The 18,173-nt window shown below is 48.6% G+C and overlaps 1 protein-coding gene across 1 annotated transcript in view; it reads left to right on the plus strand.

Moving 5' to 3' along the window:
* The window catches only part of ADAMTS7 (ADAM metallopeptidase with thrombospondin type 1 motif 7), a 68,380-nt gene that overhangs the window by 22,467 nt on the left and 27,740 nt on the right, over positions 1-18,173 (plus strand). Inside the window, exons 15-16 of the mRNA XM_028705450.2 lie at positions 600-844; positions 7,517-7,658. Coding sequence (XP_028561283.2) covers positions 600-844; positions 7,517-7,658 — 387 coding nt within the window. The remainder of the gene's footprint in view (positions 1-599; positions 845-7,516; positions 7,659-18,173) is intronic.

The following is an 18,173-nucleotide window of genomic DNA, read 5'->3' on the forward strand; positions in this document are numbered from 1 at the left end:
AGGGTTGAATGGGGCCTTTCTTAGACCCAGCTTGCTCATTTTCCTCCTCAGTCCCCCTCCATCTTTGAGAAGTTCCAGATAACATGGTGTTTGTGGAATTAGATGCACTGTGACAAGGATATAAAGGTGCACTTGATGGAAGCTAGAGGTACAAATAATATGGATTGAGGCAGCGGGGGAGCTTTGAAATGCAACATTCCAAAATGTTTTGTGGAGGAGGCTAGACCTCACAGAGGTCCCTCGCTTCTTTGAGGTTTTTCCATTACCCACCAATGAGTGTTGTGTTCACATCACATGCTTTCCTTTGGCAAATGTTGGAGCATTTCCTCTGTCCCATTCATGTGCTGTGTTCAGAAACATCCCTCCTTCTTTTCCCCCTCCATCAAAAAATATTCCTTAGTAAAGTCATGTGCTGGGTCTCCCAGTGGCCATTTCCTTTGACAGTAGAATGACAGGCATTCTGGGAAAGGGTGTGAGCATTCAAGAAGGGACTACTCTGGTGACATTCAGAAAAGGGGACTTTGACTCCCCTTTACAGAAAGGGTTACTTTTTGTCCTGTTAACCTGCAACTGATGAGGAGTTTGATCCCCCTGAACAGGCTACGTTGATGTTGGGCTCATCCCAGCTGGTGCACGAGAGATCCAAATCGAGGAGGTGGCGGAAGCAGAGAATTTCCTGGCTTTGAGAAGCGAAGATCCAGAGAAATACTTCTTGAATGGCGGCTGGACCATCCAATGGAACGGCGATTACAAGGTGGCCGGGACCACCTTCACCTACGAGAGAACTGGGAACTGGGAGAACCTCACGTCTCCAGGCCCCACAGAGGAGCCAGTGTGGATTCAGGTACTTGCAGAGGGTTCAAGTGCTGGGCTTTGAACCTGTGAGTTTTGGGTCCAGTCTGCCACTGTCGTGGACTCACTGCTGCAGAGTTGGGCAGACTTAATTAAGATACGTGAAGCAGAAATTCAACAGGTGCAGCTTCCTAAAGCCCTGCTTTTTGGCATCAGGGAAAGCAGCACTTGTTGAGACTTCACTCTCCGACTGCAGCTGTGAGGCTGCCGAGGTCGTAAACATATTTTCAGCCCTCGGTGATTCCATGTCCTGGAATCTGCTCATCCCTGGCTTGTGTTTAAACAGCCCCTCCCAGCTCAAGCTGGAGTGGAAGGTTATTTCGCGGCCAACAAAGAGTTGATTGAAATAGACCCCAAAACTCTTGTAGGTAACGGTATGGTATTTGTGCTCTCACAGAATTGCAGAGTTGAAAGGGACCCACACGGTCATCTAGTCTGACCCCCTGCAGTGCAGAAATCACAGTGACCAAGATGATCAAGGGTCTAGAAACCAAGCCTTATGAGAAACGGGGGAAGGAGTTGGGTATGTTTAGGCTGAAGGAGATGTGACTGAGAGGAGATGTGATAGCCATCTATGAATATCTGAAGGGCTGTCGCACGGAAGATTGAGCAAGCTTGTTTTCTGCTGCTCCACTGTGGAGGAACCAAACCAAGGGCTTCAAGTTACGAGGAAGGAGATTCCAACTCAATATTAGGCAGAACCTTCTGATGCTGAGAGCTGTTTGACGGTGTACCAGACTCCCTCAGAAGGTGTTGGCCTCTCCTTCATTGGAGGTTTTTAAAGAGAGGTTGGACAGCCACCTGTCAGGCATTCTTTAGCTGTGATTCCTCCATTGCCAGGGGTTGGACTAGATGACCCTTGGGGTCCCTTCCAACACTACAATTCTATGATTTGTCAGACTTTAAGGTGCCATGAGGCTCTTTGGCCTTGCTTCCATGCCATTTTAAGCTACAGTCATACCTCATGTTACATCCTCTTCATGTTACGTTATTTCAGGTTGCGTCCCGCGGCGACCCGGAAGTACCAGAAAGGGTTACTTCCGGGTTTCGCCACTCGCACATGCGCAGAAGTGCAAAATCACGTCACGTTCATGCGCAGAAGCGGTGAATCGCAACTCGCACATGCGCAGACATGCTGCTGCGGGTTGCGCTCTTTTCATGTTGCGAACGGGCCTCTGGAATGGATCCTGTTCGCAACCAGAGGTACCACTGTATAGTTCAACTGTGGTTTATCCATGAACATGCAGAGTGCACTAGCACTAAGGCAAGAACAAACTATGGCTTGGCTCACCACAGCGTGTTAGCGCCAGGAGGGAGGGAGAAGCCACATGCCCACAATTGCTGCCATGTGCGTCACCACGGTTCAAATTAAAACCATAGTTCCGTTTCCCTGTAGTTTAAAATGGTCTGTGAACGAGGACTTTGTCATTTCAGGAACTGGGTTTGTCTCTTTTCTGTTAACTGCTTTGAGCACGCACTACAGATTTCTGGGAAACGCAGCATGTAAATAAACTGGCTATTGCTTCATAGCCTCCATCTTCACGGGCTTTGCCTGCCCCCACCAGCCATGCTTCTTGCCGCTTCTGTTCTGCAAATCTGCTCTGCGAAGTTCTGAGCAAAGCGCTCCTCTCGAGTTACTTTGGAAATGGCAGCATCTGGCATTCAGGAGGTTCCTGCTGATCTGGGAAGCCTTTGCTGACTTCCGTGGGTGGACCTGGCCTCTCTCTTGCCCAGCTGAAATTGAAATCTGTTGCAGCATTCCTCAGAACCCTCCAGATGTCTTGAACTGTCACTCCCATCACCCTCATCTGGTTCATTGGCCTGGTTTGCCGAGGGGGCTGGAGGAGAGGCACTACCAAGGGCCTCCGACCTTCCCAGAGGCTGCTATGAATGCGGAGACCATGATAGGACCCCTCCTGCCAGTAGTACAGGCTCCTGCCCTCCCTGTATGGACAGTTCATCACCATTTTTTTTCTGCAGGGAAGTCTGGTGGGTGTCTTCCTGGCTGCCAGGGAAGTCTTTGCTTTGGAGCAGCCAGACTTCCCAGGAGAGCTCTTTAGGAGTTAAATGGATTTCTCAGGGCTAATTCTTTTTCTCTCCCCTCTTGCAGGGAGGTGTTTACTTTAACATTCTCTTCCCCTTCCAGCTTGACAAGGAAAGGAATTCTTTTTCCTTTTTTGACCCCTGCTTGTCTTCCTCCAGCTGCTTGTGAATTCTGAAACAAAGGAGCTGGCTTTGAGACCCACCAGGCAGGCAGGCAGGCAGGCAGGCAGGCATCTCTCCTCTTCCCAAATCACACCACCTTGTTGGGGGACATCAGACGCATGCCAGGCTGGGGGTGGGGGGCTTTCGGTACATGCCTGCTTCCCCTGTCTTTTTTGCCACTGCCCTGGCAGGTTATTCATTTTGTGTTCCAAGAATAACTTTGGTTTTTTTCTTAAGAGCTATTGTGGTTAGCGTGTTGGAACCTGGGAGACCAGGGTTCGAATCCCCACTCGGCCATGAAGCTCCTTGGGTGACCATTGGGCCAGTCAGTGCCTCCTCTCAGCCGAACCTACCTCACAGGGTTGTTGTGAGGATAAAATGGGGAGGAGAACCATGTACACCACCTTCAGTTCCTTGGAGGAAAAGGTGGGAAATAGAGACATCAATCAATCAATCAATCAATCAATCAATCAAAGAAGATCTAGCCAGATTCCTGAGGGCAGCAGCCTTCTCCCCTCCTGTGGTTTCCACCAACTGGCATTCAGAAGCACTGCTGCTTTCAACTGTGGAGACATCATCATCATCATTATTATTATTATTATTATTACAGTGGTACCTCGGGTTAAGAACTTAATTTGTTCTGGAGGTCTGTTCTTAACCTGAAACTGTTCTTAACCTGAGGTACCACTTTAGCTAATGGGGCCTCCTGATACCGCTGCACGATTTCTGTTCTCATCCTGAAACAAACTTCTTAACCTGAGGTACTATTTCTGGGTTAGCGGAAGCTGTAACCTAAAGCATATGTAAGCTGAGGTAAAGGTAAAGGGGCCCCTGACCATTAGGTCCAGTCGTAGCTGACTCTGGGGTTGCGGCGCTCATCTCGCTTTACTGGCCAAGGGAGCCGGTGTACAGCTTCCGGTTCATGTGGCCAGCATGACTAAGCTGCTTCTGGCGAACCAGAGCAGCACACGGAAATGCTGTTTACCTTCCCGCTGGAGCGGTACCTATTTATCTACTTGCACTTTGACCTGCTTTCAAACTGCTAGGTTGGCAGGAGCAGGGATCCCCGTTGTGGGGATTCGAACCGCCGACCTTCTGATCGGTAAGCCCTAGTTTCTGTGGTTTAACCCACAGTGGTACCCGTGTCCAACCTGAGGTACCACCGTATTATTATTATTATTATTATTATTATTATTATTATTATTATGCTACCTTTCATCTTAAGATTTCGGGGCAGTTTGCAGAAGAAAATACAAGATAAAAATAAAAGTAAATTATTAAAACAAAACAGCAAAATAATACCCCTCCCTTCCCACAGACACATTTAAAAGGCTGTAGAATATTAATAAGCCAAAGGACTGGTTGGAGAGGAATATTCTACCAGAAACCATGTTCCCATTCCCCCTACCACCCATCATTCAGTTGGGAGTGTTTTTTAAACCTTGATGGAAAGAGCTCTGAAGCAAATGAAGCTCAATTCTCTCTCTCTCTCTCTCTCTCTCTCTCTCTCTCACACACACACACACACACACACACACACACACACACTTTCCCCGGAATTTCTTGGCTGGTCCTCAGAAAACTCAGGGCATACCCCTTGTTCAATATGGCCAAACCTGTCAATTTCATTCTCTAATTTTTCCTCCAATTTCTGCATACGTTTGCAAATTTCACTTTTCAGACAAGAGAAAGCTTGCAGAGAGGCTTACAAATATCAAGAAGGCAAGCTGGCGCTTATCCACCCTTACCTTTGGCCCCTCTTTTTGAAGGCACATGTCCGTGCTTTAAATCTCTCTGTCTGAACTGTCCCCCAAAACCTGCTCTTTAAAGCTGAATCGCAGCAAACGTCAATTCAAGTTTACCATGGGTTGACACTTGCTCCAATTGTGTTTCCAAGAAGGAAAGGGGGGGGCACTTGGACACGGAGTTTTCCACACCTTGAAAGTGTGGAGGAATGGTAAGTGTGGATAAGCCCACTCCTTGCACTCGGACTTATTGACATAAAAGGTACGACACAAAAGGAAAAAGACTGGGAGGGAGGAGGAAGAAAGCAAGTTCAGGCAGCGGTACCAAGTTACAAAGTTCCCATGCCAGCCAGCTGGAAGGGAAAGAGTTCAAAGAGGGAGGTTAGATGAATGTTAATGCCTTTGTTTATTCAGGAAAAAAAACAACTTCGGAGGGAGTCTCAAGCTGCTTTCTCCGACTTTTTAAAGATTATTAGTTTCTATGTTCACGCTAATGCCTTGGAATGACTTATAGCACATTATCTCTTGGAACATTCCCTGGGATTTGTAACGGAATTGAAAAACCTTTTTAAAAAATGTTGTTTTAAAAAAATATACCCTGAGAAGTCTCTTGGACCGATGCCCAAGTCCATTCCAAGAGCAGCAAAGTTTTGGCAACAACGGCAGCTTCGAGGGTGGGCTTATTCACAGTTACCTTTCCTCCAATCTTCCCAGGCCATAGTCCTTGCTTTAAAACTCCTTTTTTTCTTTGGCTCTGGAGCCGTCCCTGTGAAAACCTGCTCTTTAAAGCTCAGTGGGACAATCCCCAGAAAACCCAAATTGACGCTTGCCCCAATTGAGAGCCGAAGTGCAGGTTATCGCAGGACAAGCTCAGGGGCAAAAAACCCCAACACCCACACTTGGACATGAAGCTTTTAAGCACAGACCTGTGCCTGGAAAGAGTTGGAAGTGCGGATAAGCCCTTAATTAAGTTGGCAAGCCTTTGCCAGAGCTGTGTGCCTCCACAGACTGATACTTGAACCCTCCTGCAGGTAGTCTGCCTTGGGGCGTTCACTTACCACTACAACACACTGAAATCAGCTTGGAAATAAAATCTGAGAAGCTGCTTTGCATCTCAAGGCTCTAATCCCCCTGCAGCTAGTCTTGTAAGGATGCTGAGAAATGATTCGGCCCTCTTATCTCAGACTTGCTGTTCACAGGGGTGATGTGAGCCAAACAGCCTTGAAACTGGTTTAGGCTTGCTGTGTAGACACACATTCAATGGCAGGTGTGCCTTTGCAGATAAGCCTGCAAATAAAGTTTGATGATAAGCTGAGACTGATATGGGGGGGGGGAGCTGAAATCACGCACACAAACACACACACACACACACACACACACACACACCTATTTAAATGGCCAGGTTGAAGAAAGTGAGGAAAAGAAGGGAAACTGTGCCTTAAATTTGTCACTCTAGTGCAACAAAGCCACCTTAAAAAAACCAAAACAGCAGACTTTGCAATTAGGTAAGTGACAGGGGCATGTACTGAAACATGTGGCGTGAGTGAATGATTGAACATGAAACTTTGCAGACACCCTGCAAGCAGATCAGGATGAATCCTCGTTGTATAACTGCCCCATAAACAAATTGGAATGAATGCTCTGCAAAGATGGGACAGAGTCTAACCCAGCGGTTCCCAATTTGTTTTGGGCCACCGCCCTCTTAGTTCCATAAACTCACCCCCAGTGCCTCTCCTCTGTAAAAAGCACTATTCGGAGTAGCAGTTTGCCCAGCACACTAAGCAAGATAGCACAATAGCAAGATAGCAAAATAAAAATCAAAACTATAACAATTGCACCCCCCCCACACAAAAAAATCCAAATAAAACTATTTGGTTTAATTCATTCAACAGAATTGACGAACTTGATCCAGGGATACCAGCTTTTCAAAGTCTGGCGGTCATTTACACCTCCAGCACCTGCCTGCCGCGCCCCCTTGCCTGCTGCTGCCCACTTTGGGTAAAGGTAAAGGGACCCCTGACCATTAGGTCCAGTTGTGACTGACTCTGGGGTTGCGGTGCTCATCTCACTTCATTGGCTGAGGGAGCCGGCATACAGCTTCCAGGTCATGTGGCCAGCATGACTAAGCTGCTTCTGGCGAACCAGAGCAGCGCACGGAAACGCCGTTTACCTTCCCGCCAGAGAATATACCTATTTATATACTTGCACTTTGACGCGCTTTCCAACTGCTAGGTTGGCAGGAGCAGGGACTGAGCAACGGGAACTCACCCCGCCGCAGGGATTCAAACCACCGACCTTCTGATCGGCAAGTCCTAAGCTCTGTGGTTTAACCCACAGCACCACCCGCGTCCCTCCCACTTTGGGTACCACTGGTCTAACCACTGCATGAGTTTTGTACAATCAGATCATGTGGAAAGCTGAAGAGGAGCCCACAGATCCATGCTGCTTTCCTTAGCTCTGAGGAGGGGCCCTTCCCCGATTGTAACATCCTTGTGATCCTCTGAAAACCAAACACTGGTCACTTCCTAAACTTTCAGTAAGTTTGCAGTTGCCGGTCCTCTGCTGCAGGCATCTCAAGGTCTTTTCCTGCTGGCCCTCTTTCTCTTGGCAGGACATCATCACACTTCCTTGGTACTTGGACCACATTTCGTTAAGCGCTTTTTATACCGTCTGGCTGGATGCTGCCTAAGAACATTTTCTTCCTTGCCTCTCAGCTCTTATTCCAGGAGAAGAACCCAGGAGTCCGCTATCAATACACCATTCAAAGGGAATCTGAGAACGAGAATGAGATCACGCCGGCCGAATTCTTTTGGCAATATGGACCCTGGACAAAATGCACGGCCACCTGTGGCACAGGTAAGGATGCCTGCCTCTTTCTTTGCCTTTGTCTCACTCTTCGGTGTTTGGTGAGAAGTGGCGGGGGGTGGTCATGTTCTGGCCTAGGAGCCAGAGCAAGAAACTTCATGCCTTGGGGGAAATCCAGAAAAGCAGGTGAACCTTCCCCAAGCCCTGCAGTCACCACCAGAATCTCTACTCCTCAGAGGGCGATGCAGAGAGAGAGAGAGAGAGAGAGAGAGAAGGCCTTTTCAGTGGTGGCTCCCGTATAGTGGCATGCTGTCCCCAGGAAAAGATGCTAGGCATCATAATTGTCAGCCTTTTGATACCAGGCTAAGACATTCCTGTTTTTCCAAGGCTTCTGGTTGTCAATTTTAGATCATAACTTTGTAAGATTCTCTTCTCTTTTGTGGAACTCTTGTTTCAGTGGTGTGCAGGATTTGTCTCTCTCAAAGTATTGCTGATTGAGCACTTGAGGAAATATTTGTCTGCTATATTTTGTAATAATAATAATAATAATAATAAATTTAACTGATTTTAGCTGTTTTGTATTTTATGATGCTTTAAGCGATTTCAAGGCAGTTTTTTGAATAGAGCACTGAACAAATGAAATGAATGAATGAATGGTGGCAGAAGGACTCAGGACACTGCTCTGTAGCCTTCTTTTAACAGTGGTGAATTAGGAGCCCAGGATCAGGCCTTTCATGTGGGGCAGGAAAGGCCAATGGGCGTATCCTCTCCCCAACCCCCAATAGTCCACCTTGTAGTAAGAAGGATATGGTAATAATAATTAGCTAATGAAGTAGCCAGAAAATTTTGCTATCCCTTAATGGTGTCCATGAGACGCGGGTGGTGCTGTGGTCTGAAGGTCAGTAGTTCGAATCCCGTCTTGCCGATCAGAAGGTCAGTGGTTCGAATCCCCACACTGGGGTGAGCTCCTGTTGCTTGGTCCCTGCTCCTGCCAACCTAGCAGTTCAAAACCACATCAAAGTGCAAGTAGATAAATAGGTACCACTCTGGCGGAAGGTAAACAGCGTTTCCGTGTGCTGCTCTGGTTCGCCAGAAGCGGCTTAGTCATGCTGGCCACATGACCCGGAAGCTGTACGCCGGCTCCCTCGGCTAGTAAAGTGAGATGAGCGCCACAATCCCAGAGTCGGCCACGACTGGACCTAACGGTCAGGGGTCCCTTTACCTTTAATGGTGTTCATTATCCCCTGCTTAGAGGCATGCAGTGCTGGCTTGAGGATGCAGTTTGTCTAGACTGCTGGGGTAGGAAGTACCAAATGCATTTCATGTTTGGCCACTTCAATTAGAGCCCTGAATTGGAGGATGCAGCGTCCTGCCTTGAGGTGCTGGCTAGCTGAGTGCAAGATGGAAGGGCAGGCAGGCAAGAGAATTTATTCCGTCGGCAAGGAAAGGCGTTTGCAAAGGCCGCTGACACCCACTCTAGCCTGTGGATAAGGAAAACACTGTTGTGGAGTGCATTAATTCTCAATGCAAATGTATAAAAGCGATCAGACCGGCAACACTGCTGGATGTGTTTAGACCCTGCCTGTGCCCCTTTGTCCAGGATGCTTGACTCTCTGCAAATGTGTGTGCCAATACATGCACAGTGGTGCATAAGGACATGGGTTTCTGTTTGCGCAGCTGCATGTGCTCCTTTCTCTTGCTGCCAGCTGGTCAAGGCCTCTTTGGAAACAGACAACTTGAAAAACAGAAAAGCAGAAGGCTTTGCCTTGTCCTTTGATGTCCGCCTCTTGTTGACTGGGGTAACTGGGAAAGAGTCCTCCTCTACAGCTGAGTTTTATTAAAGCATGAGATGAGGGGACCAAGTGCACAGGCCAGTTAAGGATGCTTCTTCACTCTCTCCTTAGGATGCTTCCAAATGACCACCATTTTGGGGCAGGATTCAGTCGTGGCTAATTCAGGTTGTGCAATTACAGTTGGTTTGGGAGGTCTTGTGCAACACACCCAATTCCCCCAGAAATCAGACCTTTTGCAATAAAGAAAAGGAAGGGATTTTTAATTTATTTATTTCATAATATTTATACATTGGGACGCGGGTGGCGCTGTGGGTAAAAGCCTCAGCGCCTAGGGCTTGCCGATCGAAAGGTCGGCGGTTCGAATCCCCGCGGCGGGGTGCGCTCCCGTTGCTCGGTCCCAGCGCCTGCCAAGCTAGCAGTTCGAAAGCACTCCCGGGTACAAGTAGATAAATAGGGACCGCTTTCTAGCGGGAAGGTAAACGGCGTTTCCGTGTGCTGCGCTGGCTCGCCAGAGCAGCGATGTCACACTGGCCACGTGACCCGGAAGTGTCTCCGGACAGCGCTGGCCCCCGGCCTCTTGAGTGAGATGGGCGCACAACCCTAGAGTCTGTCAAGACTGGCCCGTACGGGCAGGGGTACCTTTACCTTTTTATTTATACACTGCTTGATTGTAAAGCTACAACAAACCTCAAAGTGGTTTTTCTATCACTAAGAAAAATTTACAACAACAATTTAAAGCTTTTAAAAAGTTAAAATAACAATAGATTTTTAAAAGATTAAAGTTTGCATTGGTTTTCTCAATATGTGGAAAGGATTGTTATAGGAGGGCTCTGCATTCAAAATCACCCATTTCATAACTATTCCAGTTTGCTTAATCCAGACATGAGGGATTTGAGGTCAGAATGAGGTTCTTCTGAAGCAAATGCATATATCCCTATTTCCCAGTGTTGTTCGGAAGGCAGCATTTTCCAGGTAAATTTTCACAATAGCACTTGGCTCTCCCTTAAGGTAAAGGTAAAGGGTCCAGTCGTGACCAACTCTGGGGTTGCGGCGCTCATCTCGCTTCATTGGCCAAGGGAGCCAGCGTTTGTCTGCAGACAGCTTCCCGGTCATGACTAAGCCACTTCTGGCAAACCAGAGAAGCACATGGAAATGCTGTTTACCTTCCCGCCGGAGCGATACCTATTTATCTATTTGCACTTTGATGTGCTTTCAAGCTGCTAGGTTGGCAGGAGCAGGGACTGAGCAACGGGAGTTCACCCCGTCGCGGGGATTCGAACCGCCAACCTTCTGATCAGCAAGTCCTAGGCTCTGTGGTTTAACCCACAGTGCCACCCGTGTCCCTGGCTCTCCCTTACATAAGAACAAAAGAACAGCCTGGATCAGCATCCCATCTAGTCCAGCATCCTGATCTCACAGTGGCCAACCAGATGCCTGTGGGAAACCCGCAAGCAGGATTCGAGCCCAAGAGCCCTCTCCCCTCTTGTGGCTTCCAGCAATTGGTATTCAGAAGCACTGCTGCCCCCAGCTGTGGAGGCAGAGCAAAGCCATGATGGCTAGTAGCCATTGATAGCCCTCCTCCATAAATTACAAACCTGCCACACCTGGTGTGCCTGCTTCTACAAGTCCTAGAAGTGGCAAAACATCAGCTCCATGGTTTGAAGGGGCGCACTGCAGTGAAGGCAGGGCCGGATCCTTCCAACTCAGTGCTCATTACTGCATGTTTACCTCCTACGGGCAAAACATTTCTTGGGGAGGCATTCTCCCCATCCCTCACCCTGCTACCCCACCTCCAGTCTGTTGCTGAGAAATTCTGTGTGATGGATCACAGCTGCCTGGAAGGCCCTGTGCAGATGGGTTTCACAGCTCCACAAAAGCCCAGAAACCTGAGCTTCAGAGGCAGCAAATTGGATGTTTTCAGAGGGGGCAGATTATGTCACCTGGGAGGACACAGATTCTCTTCTTTCAGTTCTCCCAGCTCATTGGGGCCTGACGCACAGCTACACTTGCCAAAGATTTCTTTCTTCTTTCTTCTTTTCGTTCTTTCTTTCTTTCTTTCTTGGCATCTCTGTCCCTTTTACTGAAACCAGATCGTCTTCCAGGACATCTCTGCAGTGTCGTCGCTCCAGATTTTCTGACAGATGCTGTCACACTGCCTTGACAAAGCCCAAAGCAGCACTTGGGGCAGTGGTTTGGGTGTGTGTGTGTGTTCCTTGTGATGTATTTGTATTTGGCTGCATAAACACCATACATTGAAAGCACATGGTTTGCCCCAAAGAATCCTGGGGACGGCAGTTTACCCCTCACAGAGCTACAAACAGGGGAAGGGACACCGCTCAGTAGCAGAGCAGCTGCCTTGCATGCAGAAGGACCCAGGCTCAATCTCCGACATCTCCAGATAGGGCTGGGAGAGATTAGTGCCTGAAACTCTGGAAAACAGCTGCTAGTTGGTGCAGAAGTGAGCTAGATGGTAAGAGCTGTTTGACAGTGGAACGGACTCCCTCAGAAAGTGGTGGACTCTCATCCAGATGGCTAGATTCCTGAATTGCATGGGGTTGGACTAGACCAGAGGTTGTCAACCTGGTCCCTAGTAGTTGTTTCAGGATTCTGGGTGGGCAGTAGGGGGTTCTTCAGCACAAGCTGAATCCTTCTTCCATCGAGCGCTGGTGGGCGGTAAGGAAATTTTACCATCAAGAAAGATGCATTAGTGGGCGGTAGGTATAAAAAGGTTGACTACCCCTGGACTAGATGATGCTTGGAAGTCCCTTCCAACTCTACAATTCTGTTATCACTATAAGGCAGCTTCCTGAGCTCCTGTGCTCCTAGGGCTACAGTTCCCAGCACCCTCAACAAACATATGGCTGTATTTGGGATTGTGAAAGTGGATTTTCCTCTAGGCTTGATTGGCAGGGTGAATTTCCCTGAATCTGATTGGCTGTTGATTGGTCTGCTGCCAGTAGACTTCAATCAGGGGTCCCAGCCGGGGTCTCCCCCACACACCCAAAGCCTCTGGTGTGCTTACTGTGCTGCAAACATTGACGCCAGCCGCTCATATCGTTTGTGGCCTGTTGGCCTTATGAATTGTTATCGCCAGACTATGAAAGGGAACCTTTAAGCAGGTTCTGGGTCTGGGAAAGGAGAAGGGGCAGATAGGCAATCAGGGAGCAGAAGAAGGGTGACATAATCATGGACTGAGGGAGGCAGGGAGCTCTCGGATGATTTCTTCATTTGCTGGGTTGGGAGAGAGGAAGTCTGCCAGCCAAGTGCCTTCTGGGTTTCCTGCCAGAAACTGAGGCTGCCAGAAGCACATCAGATCCTGGCTTGTGACTGGCCCCCGTGGGGACTGTCCAGCCTGCACGCCAGGAGCAGCTCCAGCATCCAGCCCCACTGAGCTACGCCAACCCCTGGCCCACGTGCCTCCTCCTTGCTCCCAGGGAAGTCTCTGTGTGCTTCAGCCAGCTGGGAAAGGATGAGGGGGAGAGAGAGAGAGAGACAGAGAAAGAGAGAGAGAGAGGTTGAACGGGGAGAGAGAGACCTTTGCAAGGTCAGACTCTGGAGCAAAGGGTAAGCTGGTGATAAGGAGGAGAAAGGACAAGGCAAGGGATGTTCTGAGTCTCGTAGAAAAGGAGCCCACAACAGGAGCAAGAGGCAGATTGTTGCAAGTGACAGGGTGGGGGAATGCATATAAGGACATATGAAGTGCTTATTGGATCAGGCCAGTGGACCATCTATCCAGTGTCCTTTGGCCAACCAATTGCTTGTGGGAAGCCCACAAGTAGGATTTAATAATAATAATAATAATAATAATAATAATAATAATAATAATAATGCCCCTCCCATCTGGCTGGGCTTCCCCAGCCACTCTGGCCGCCTTCCAACAAAATATTAAAATACCATAATGCATCAAACATTAAAAGCTTCCCTAAAGAGGGCTGCCTTCAGATGTCTTCTAAAAGTCTGGTAGTTGTTGTTCTCTTTGACATCTGGTGGGAGGGCGTTCCACAGGGTGGGTGCCACTACAGAGAAGGCCCTCTGCCTGGTTCCCTGTAACTTGGCTTCTCGCAGTGAGGGAACCGCCAGAAGGCCCTCGGCGCTGGACCTCAGTGTCCGGGCAGAACGATGGGGGTGGAGACACTCCTTCAGGTATAGTCCCCTCTTGTGGCTTCCAGCAACTGGTATTCAGAAGCATTGCCGCTTCTGACTGTGGAGGCAGAGCAAAGCCATCATGGCTAGCAGTCATCGATAGCCCTCTCCTCTTCCATGAATTTGTCTAACCTAAAGTTACCAGATTTTTTCCCCAATGAATCCGGGGACACTTTTCAACTTCAATGGATTTTGTATGGGGACAGATTTGCAAATCCAGGGACTGTTCCCGGGAAACAGGGACGTCTAGTAACCTTAGTCTGACCCTCTTTTTAAGCCATGCAAGATGGTGGCCGTAATTGCCTGCTTTGGGAGCAAGTTCCAAAGTTTAACTATGCCCTGCGTGAAGAAAGACTTTCTTCGTCCCAAATCTTCCAAAGTTCAGTTTCACTGGATGTCCACAAGTTCTGGCACTATGAGACTGGGAGAACAACTTTTCTCTATCTGCTTCCTCCATGCCATGCATTTTACAAATGGCAAAGGAGGCTCTCCGGAGCTAACAATGCTGGCTGGGGTGTAAGGAGGAGGAAGGTGTTGTCTGTTTGCAAGGTCCAAGCCCATAGCTGGTGCACATTCACACAGTCACCCAAGGATCAGATGCCATCTTGTGCGCACTCACTTGCGGGAGGAAATCCTATTAAATTCCATGGGACATTTTTCTGAATATGCCTGGCTAAGAAGCAGGTCAGGGTCGCTTCCAGATGACATGTTTATTGAGCTTCCTAATTAGTTCCCACAAAGTTTGCAGGGAAGGTAGACAACATTAACTGTTTATTGAGTGTTCGTTCTGATTTGTTTGCAGGGAGATGAAATGATGTCGCCTCAAGCAAATGTTGCCCCACAATTTCTGTTGCACTTTCGCACCCCTTTCCTTACTGCAAACTGTCCAGTCCGCCCCCCCCCCTCAGGTTTAGGGTCAGAGAAGTGGGTTAGTCCTGCAAAAGTGCCAAACCCAGTTTAATTATGCAACCTGAATTGGCTGGTAATTTAGTTGAAACGCCCCTACCTCTACAAAATAATGACAGTCTGGAAGCAGCCCAGAAGTCTTTTCTCGCAAAGCTAGTTGGAGGCAGAGCATAGCCATCGTGGCTAGTAGCTATCGATTGCCCTCTCCTCCATGAAGGCTCCATCAGTTGTAGCAATTCCATGCAAAGAGCTCCTGACGCTCCTGCTTTTGGCTTCAGCAGGGAGAGGATTTCGCAGCTGTTTTGTGTTTTCACCTCTCAGCTGTTGCTGATGTGCAGAATCTGAGGCTCATAGGTGCTGCTGCTGACCAAGGGGCCCCCAATGGAAGCAGGCAGCCTTCACTGAGCCATCTCCCAGATGCTTCCTATCTAAAGCCGCCAAGGTTAGCGGGCAGCAAACAGCCTGTTTTGTCCAAACAGTTGTGCTAAAATAGCTCCAGAGGTCTGGAAATAGCCCTTGTGCCATCTGGGAGGGCGGTGGGCAGGCGCCTCTCTTTCTCCTGGAGGAAGGAATGGCGTGGCAGCACAGAAGGAAGGGGAGGCAGGAAAGAGCCATGATCATAATTCAGCTTAGGACACCTTCTGCCTGAATCTTGATGCTTTTATTGCAGCAGAGCAGAGGGTATTCCAGGAAGCCAGAGCTAGAGCCTGGGTAGCTCAGTTGGTTAGAGCATGGTGCTGATAATGGCAAGGCAAGGTTGCAGGTTTGATCCCTGTATGGGGCAACTGCATATTCCTGAATTGCAGGGGGTTGAACTAGTTGATCCTCAGGGCCCCTTCCAACTCGACAATTCAATTATTCTAAGTAGGGCTGGGTGATCTATCAATTGTTGTTGTTTAGTCGTTTAGTAGGTCCGACTCTTCGTGACCCCATGAACCAGAGCACGCCAGGCACTCCTGTCTTCCACTGCCTCCCGCAGTTTAGTCAAACTCACGCTGGTAGCTTCGAGAACACTGTCCAACCATCTTGTCCTCTGTCGTCCCCTTCTCCTTGTGCCCTCAATCTTTCCCAACATCAGGGTCTTTTCCAGGGAGTCTTCTCTTCTCATGAGGTGGCCAAAGTATTGGAGCCTCAGCTTCAGGATTTGTCCTTCCAGGGAACACTCAGGGCTGATTTCCTTAAGAATGGATAGGTTTGATCTTCTTGCAGTCCATGGGACTTTCAAGAGTCTCCTCTAGCACCATAATTCAAAAGCATCAATTCTTCAGTGATCAGCCTTCTTTATGGTCCAGCTCTCACTTCCATACATCACTACTGGGAAAACCATAGCTTTAACTATACGGACCTTTGTTGGCAAGGTGATCTATTGATATATCATCCCAAATCGATTTGAAATCCATATCCTGATATTTTGTTTATTTTTAGAAAGCGGGGTTTTTTGTGATGGGGGTGACAGAGCACACTTGGATCCACTTTAATTGCATGAACTTTTCTGATATGTGCATGCATACCTGCCGTAAAACACAAGACAGTCTGGTAGCATCCTCAGCCTATCTGAGCTTACAGGGTGAGGTCACATTGTGCACGCTCCTTTGAGCTCTGCAAAAGAAAGAGGGAGGTGGCAATGTAACTGTACTGGTTGGAACATGGACACACCAAATCAAATAAATCCTCAGGAAAAGGTTTCTCTCCTGTGGGATTACCCGTGGGCCTCTCCCGCTGCTAGGATTGATTTCTGAGGTCGGCTGTTGGCTCTCCTGCCCGGCGCTCCTCATTGCAGAGTCTTGGCTTGCAGCTCACCCCACGTGGCAGGAGATCAGTTTCCAGGATTCTTTCCCAGCCCTGTGGAGTTCCATGCATCCAATTGCAAGAGCTCTCTTCAGATCGGCACTACTGTTCCTGGCAGAAAAGGGCTATTGTTCCCGCAGACAATCTGCAGCATTGTACGTGGAGGAGGGCTCTGAGCCCGCCCAGCAGAAAACCGACTCCGCGGGAGTCCCGTTACCGGTTGCACCAATTATTGCAAGAAGGCATTGCCATAAAAACAAAAACACAGAGGAATAAATTGCAGCTTTTGTTTTTAAAATAAACTTAAGGCCAGGACCAACAGTTTAGATTTCTTTCTTGTTAACGGCTCTGGGCCCAAGGTCACAAGCGGACAAATCAACCTCTGAAATGGAGCGGTTTGGGCATTATTTAAGTCTGCTGCTTTCGAGGGTTCTGGTTGAGGGAACGGGTTTTCTTTGTCCTGCAGGACGAAGCGCTTTTATGCCTGGTTTTGAGACCACAGCCCCACCCCATCTTAGAATAGCTTAAAGATAGGGAGTTGGATGCAGGAGCTGCTGGCGCAGAGGCCCTAACAAAGAAGGGGGGCAGACAAAGAGGGTCCTTGTTTGTTAACTGGTCATCCATGCAGTGTGTGTGTGTGTTGGTGTTGGCATGCTCCGTTTTCAACCTGATCTTTGCTGACCTCAGCCCCCCAATGGTGCTCCGTGGTGACTTAATTACAACATTCCAAGTTCTCTAGGCTGCCTCCTGCTGCTTCCCCTCCCTAACCTTGCAGGGCTGGGGGGGGGGGGGTATTGTTAGTAACAGCTGCTCACAGGTGCAGGGCTTAGAGACCTGCAGCGTCTTCTGCAATCATTAACCCCTGCGCTGCTCCCAAAAGGTCCTTGCTACAGCTGGCTGCCCAATGCAGCAATTGTGTGTGGTGGTGGGACTCTAACACCCAGCCAGGGAAGTGGCTGTACCATCAGCCCTGCATGCAGAAGATCCCAGATTTTTTAAAACAATTTGTTGTTGTTGTTGTTGTTGTTGTTGTTGTTATTAAAGATTTTCTTGTTTTACAAAAGTGTTTGCAATGTCTCTCTCGTATTCCCCCCCCCCCATGTAACATTTTTACAAATCAGTTTCATTTGTTGAGACATTAGGAAGAATAGGGGGAAAGAGGTGGGGGGGGGAGATGAGTGGGGGTGGGGTCGGGTGGTGATGTTTCTATTTTACTTAATATATGTGGGGTTTGGTGTCAGCGTTGCTTGTGCAGGTTCTCTGCTGTTCACTTGTGTTCCTTTGGTGGTGAGAGAGTGAGAGAGGTTGGGGTTGGCCTAGGGTGTGGTTGTTCATTTGTGGTTGGCAGTGGTGGTCTTTGTTTTCATGTGTGAGTGGGGTGGGTGGGTGTTTTGGATCAGGTTAGCCATATTGATTTGTATGCTGTTGGTGGATTTTTGTCATTGTCTTGTTGGGCTGTGTATGTGATAAAGGGGAGCCAGATTTAATCCCCAGTCGTATCTCTAGGTAGGGCTGAGGAATGGCCCCTCCTGAAACCCTGGAGGGCCACTGCTGTCCGTTGACGTGCAGCTGTTTCAGTCCAAGAACCTCTTTTCCTCATGATCAACCTTCAAGTGGGGAAGCACATGCCAAGAGTTTTATAACTTAATCATAGAATCATAGCGTTGGAAGGGACCCTGAGAATCATCTAGTCCAACCCCCTGCAGTGCAAGAATATGCAGCTGTCCATTATGGGGACCGAACCTGCAACCTTGCATACATAGTTCTCTGCCTCCCTATTTTATCCTCACAACAACCCTGTGAGGTGGGCTAGGCTGAGAGGGAGTGACTGGCCCAAGGTCACCCAGCAAGTGCCGTGACTGAGTGGGGATTTGAACCCTGGTCTGCCAGGTCCTGGTCCAGTACTCTAACCACTACACCCCACTGATCCTTAGTT

Source organism: Podarcis muralis, chromosome 14, assembly GCF_964188315.1.
Source record: "Podarcis muralis chromosome 14, rPodMur119.hap1.1, whole genome shotgun sequence".
In the NCBI taxonomy this organism is placed as follows: Eukaryota; Metazoa; Chordata; class Lepidosauria; order Squamata; family Lacertidae; genus Podarcis; species Podarcis muralis.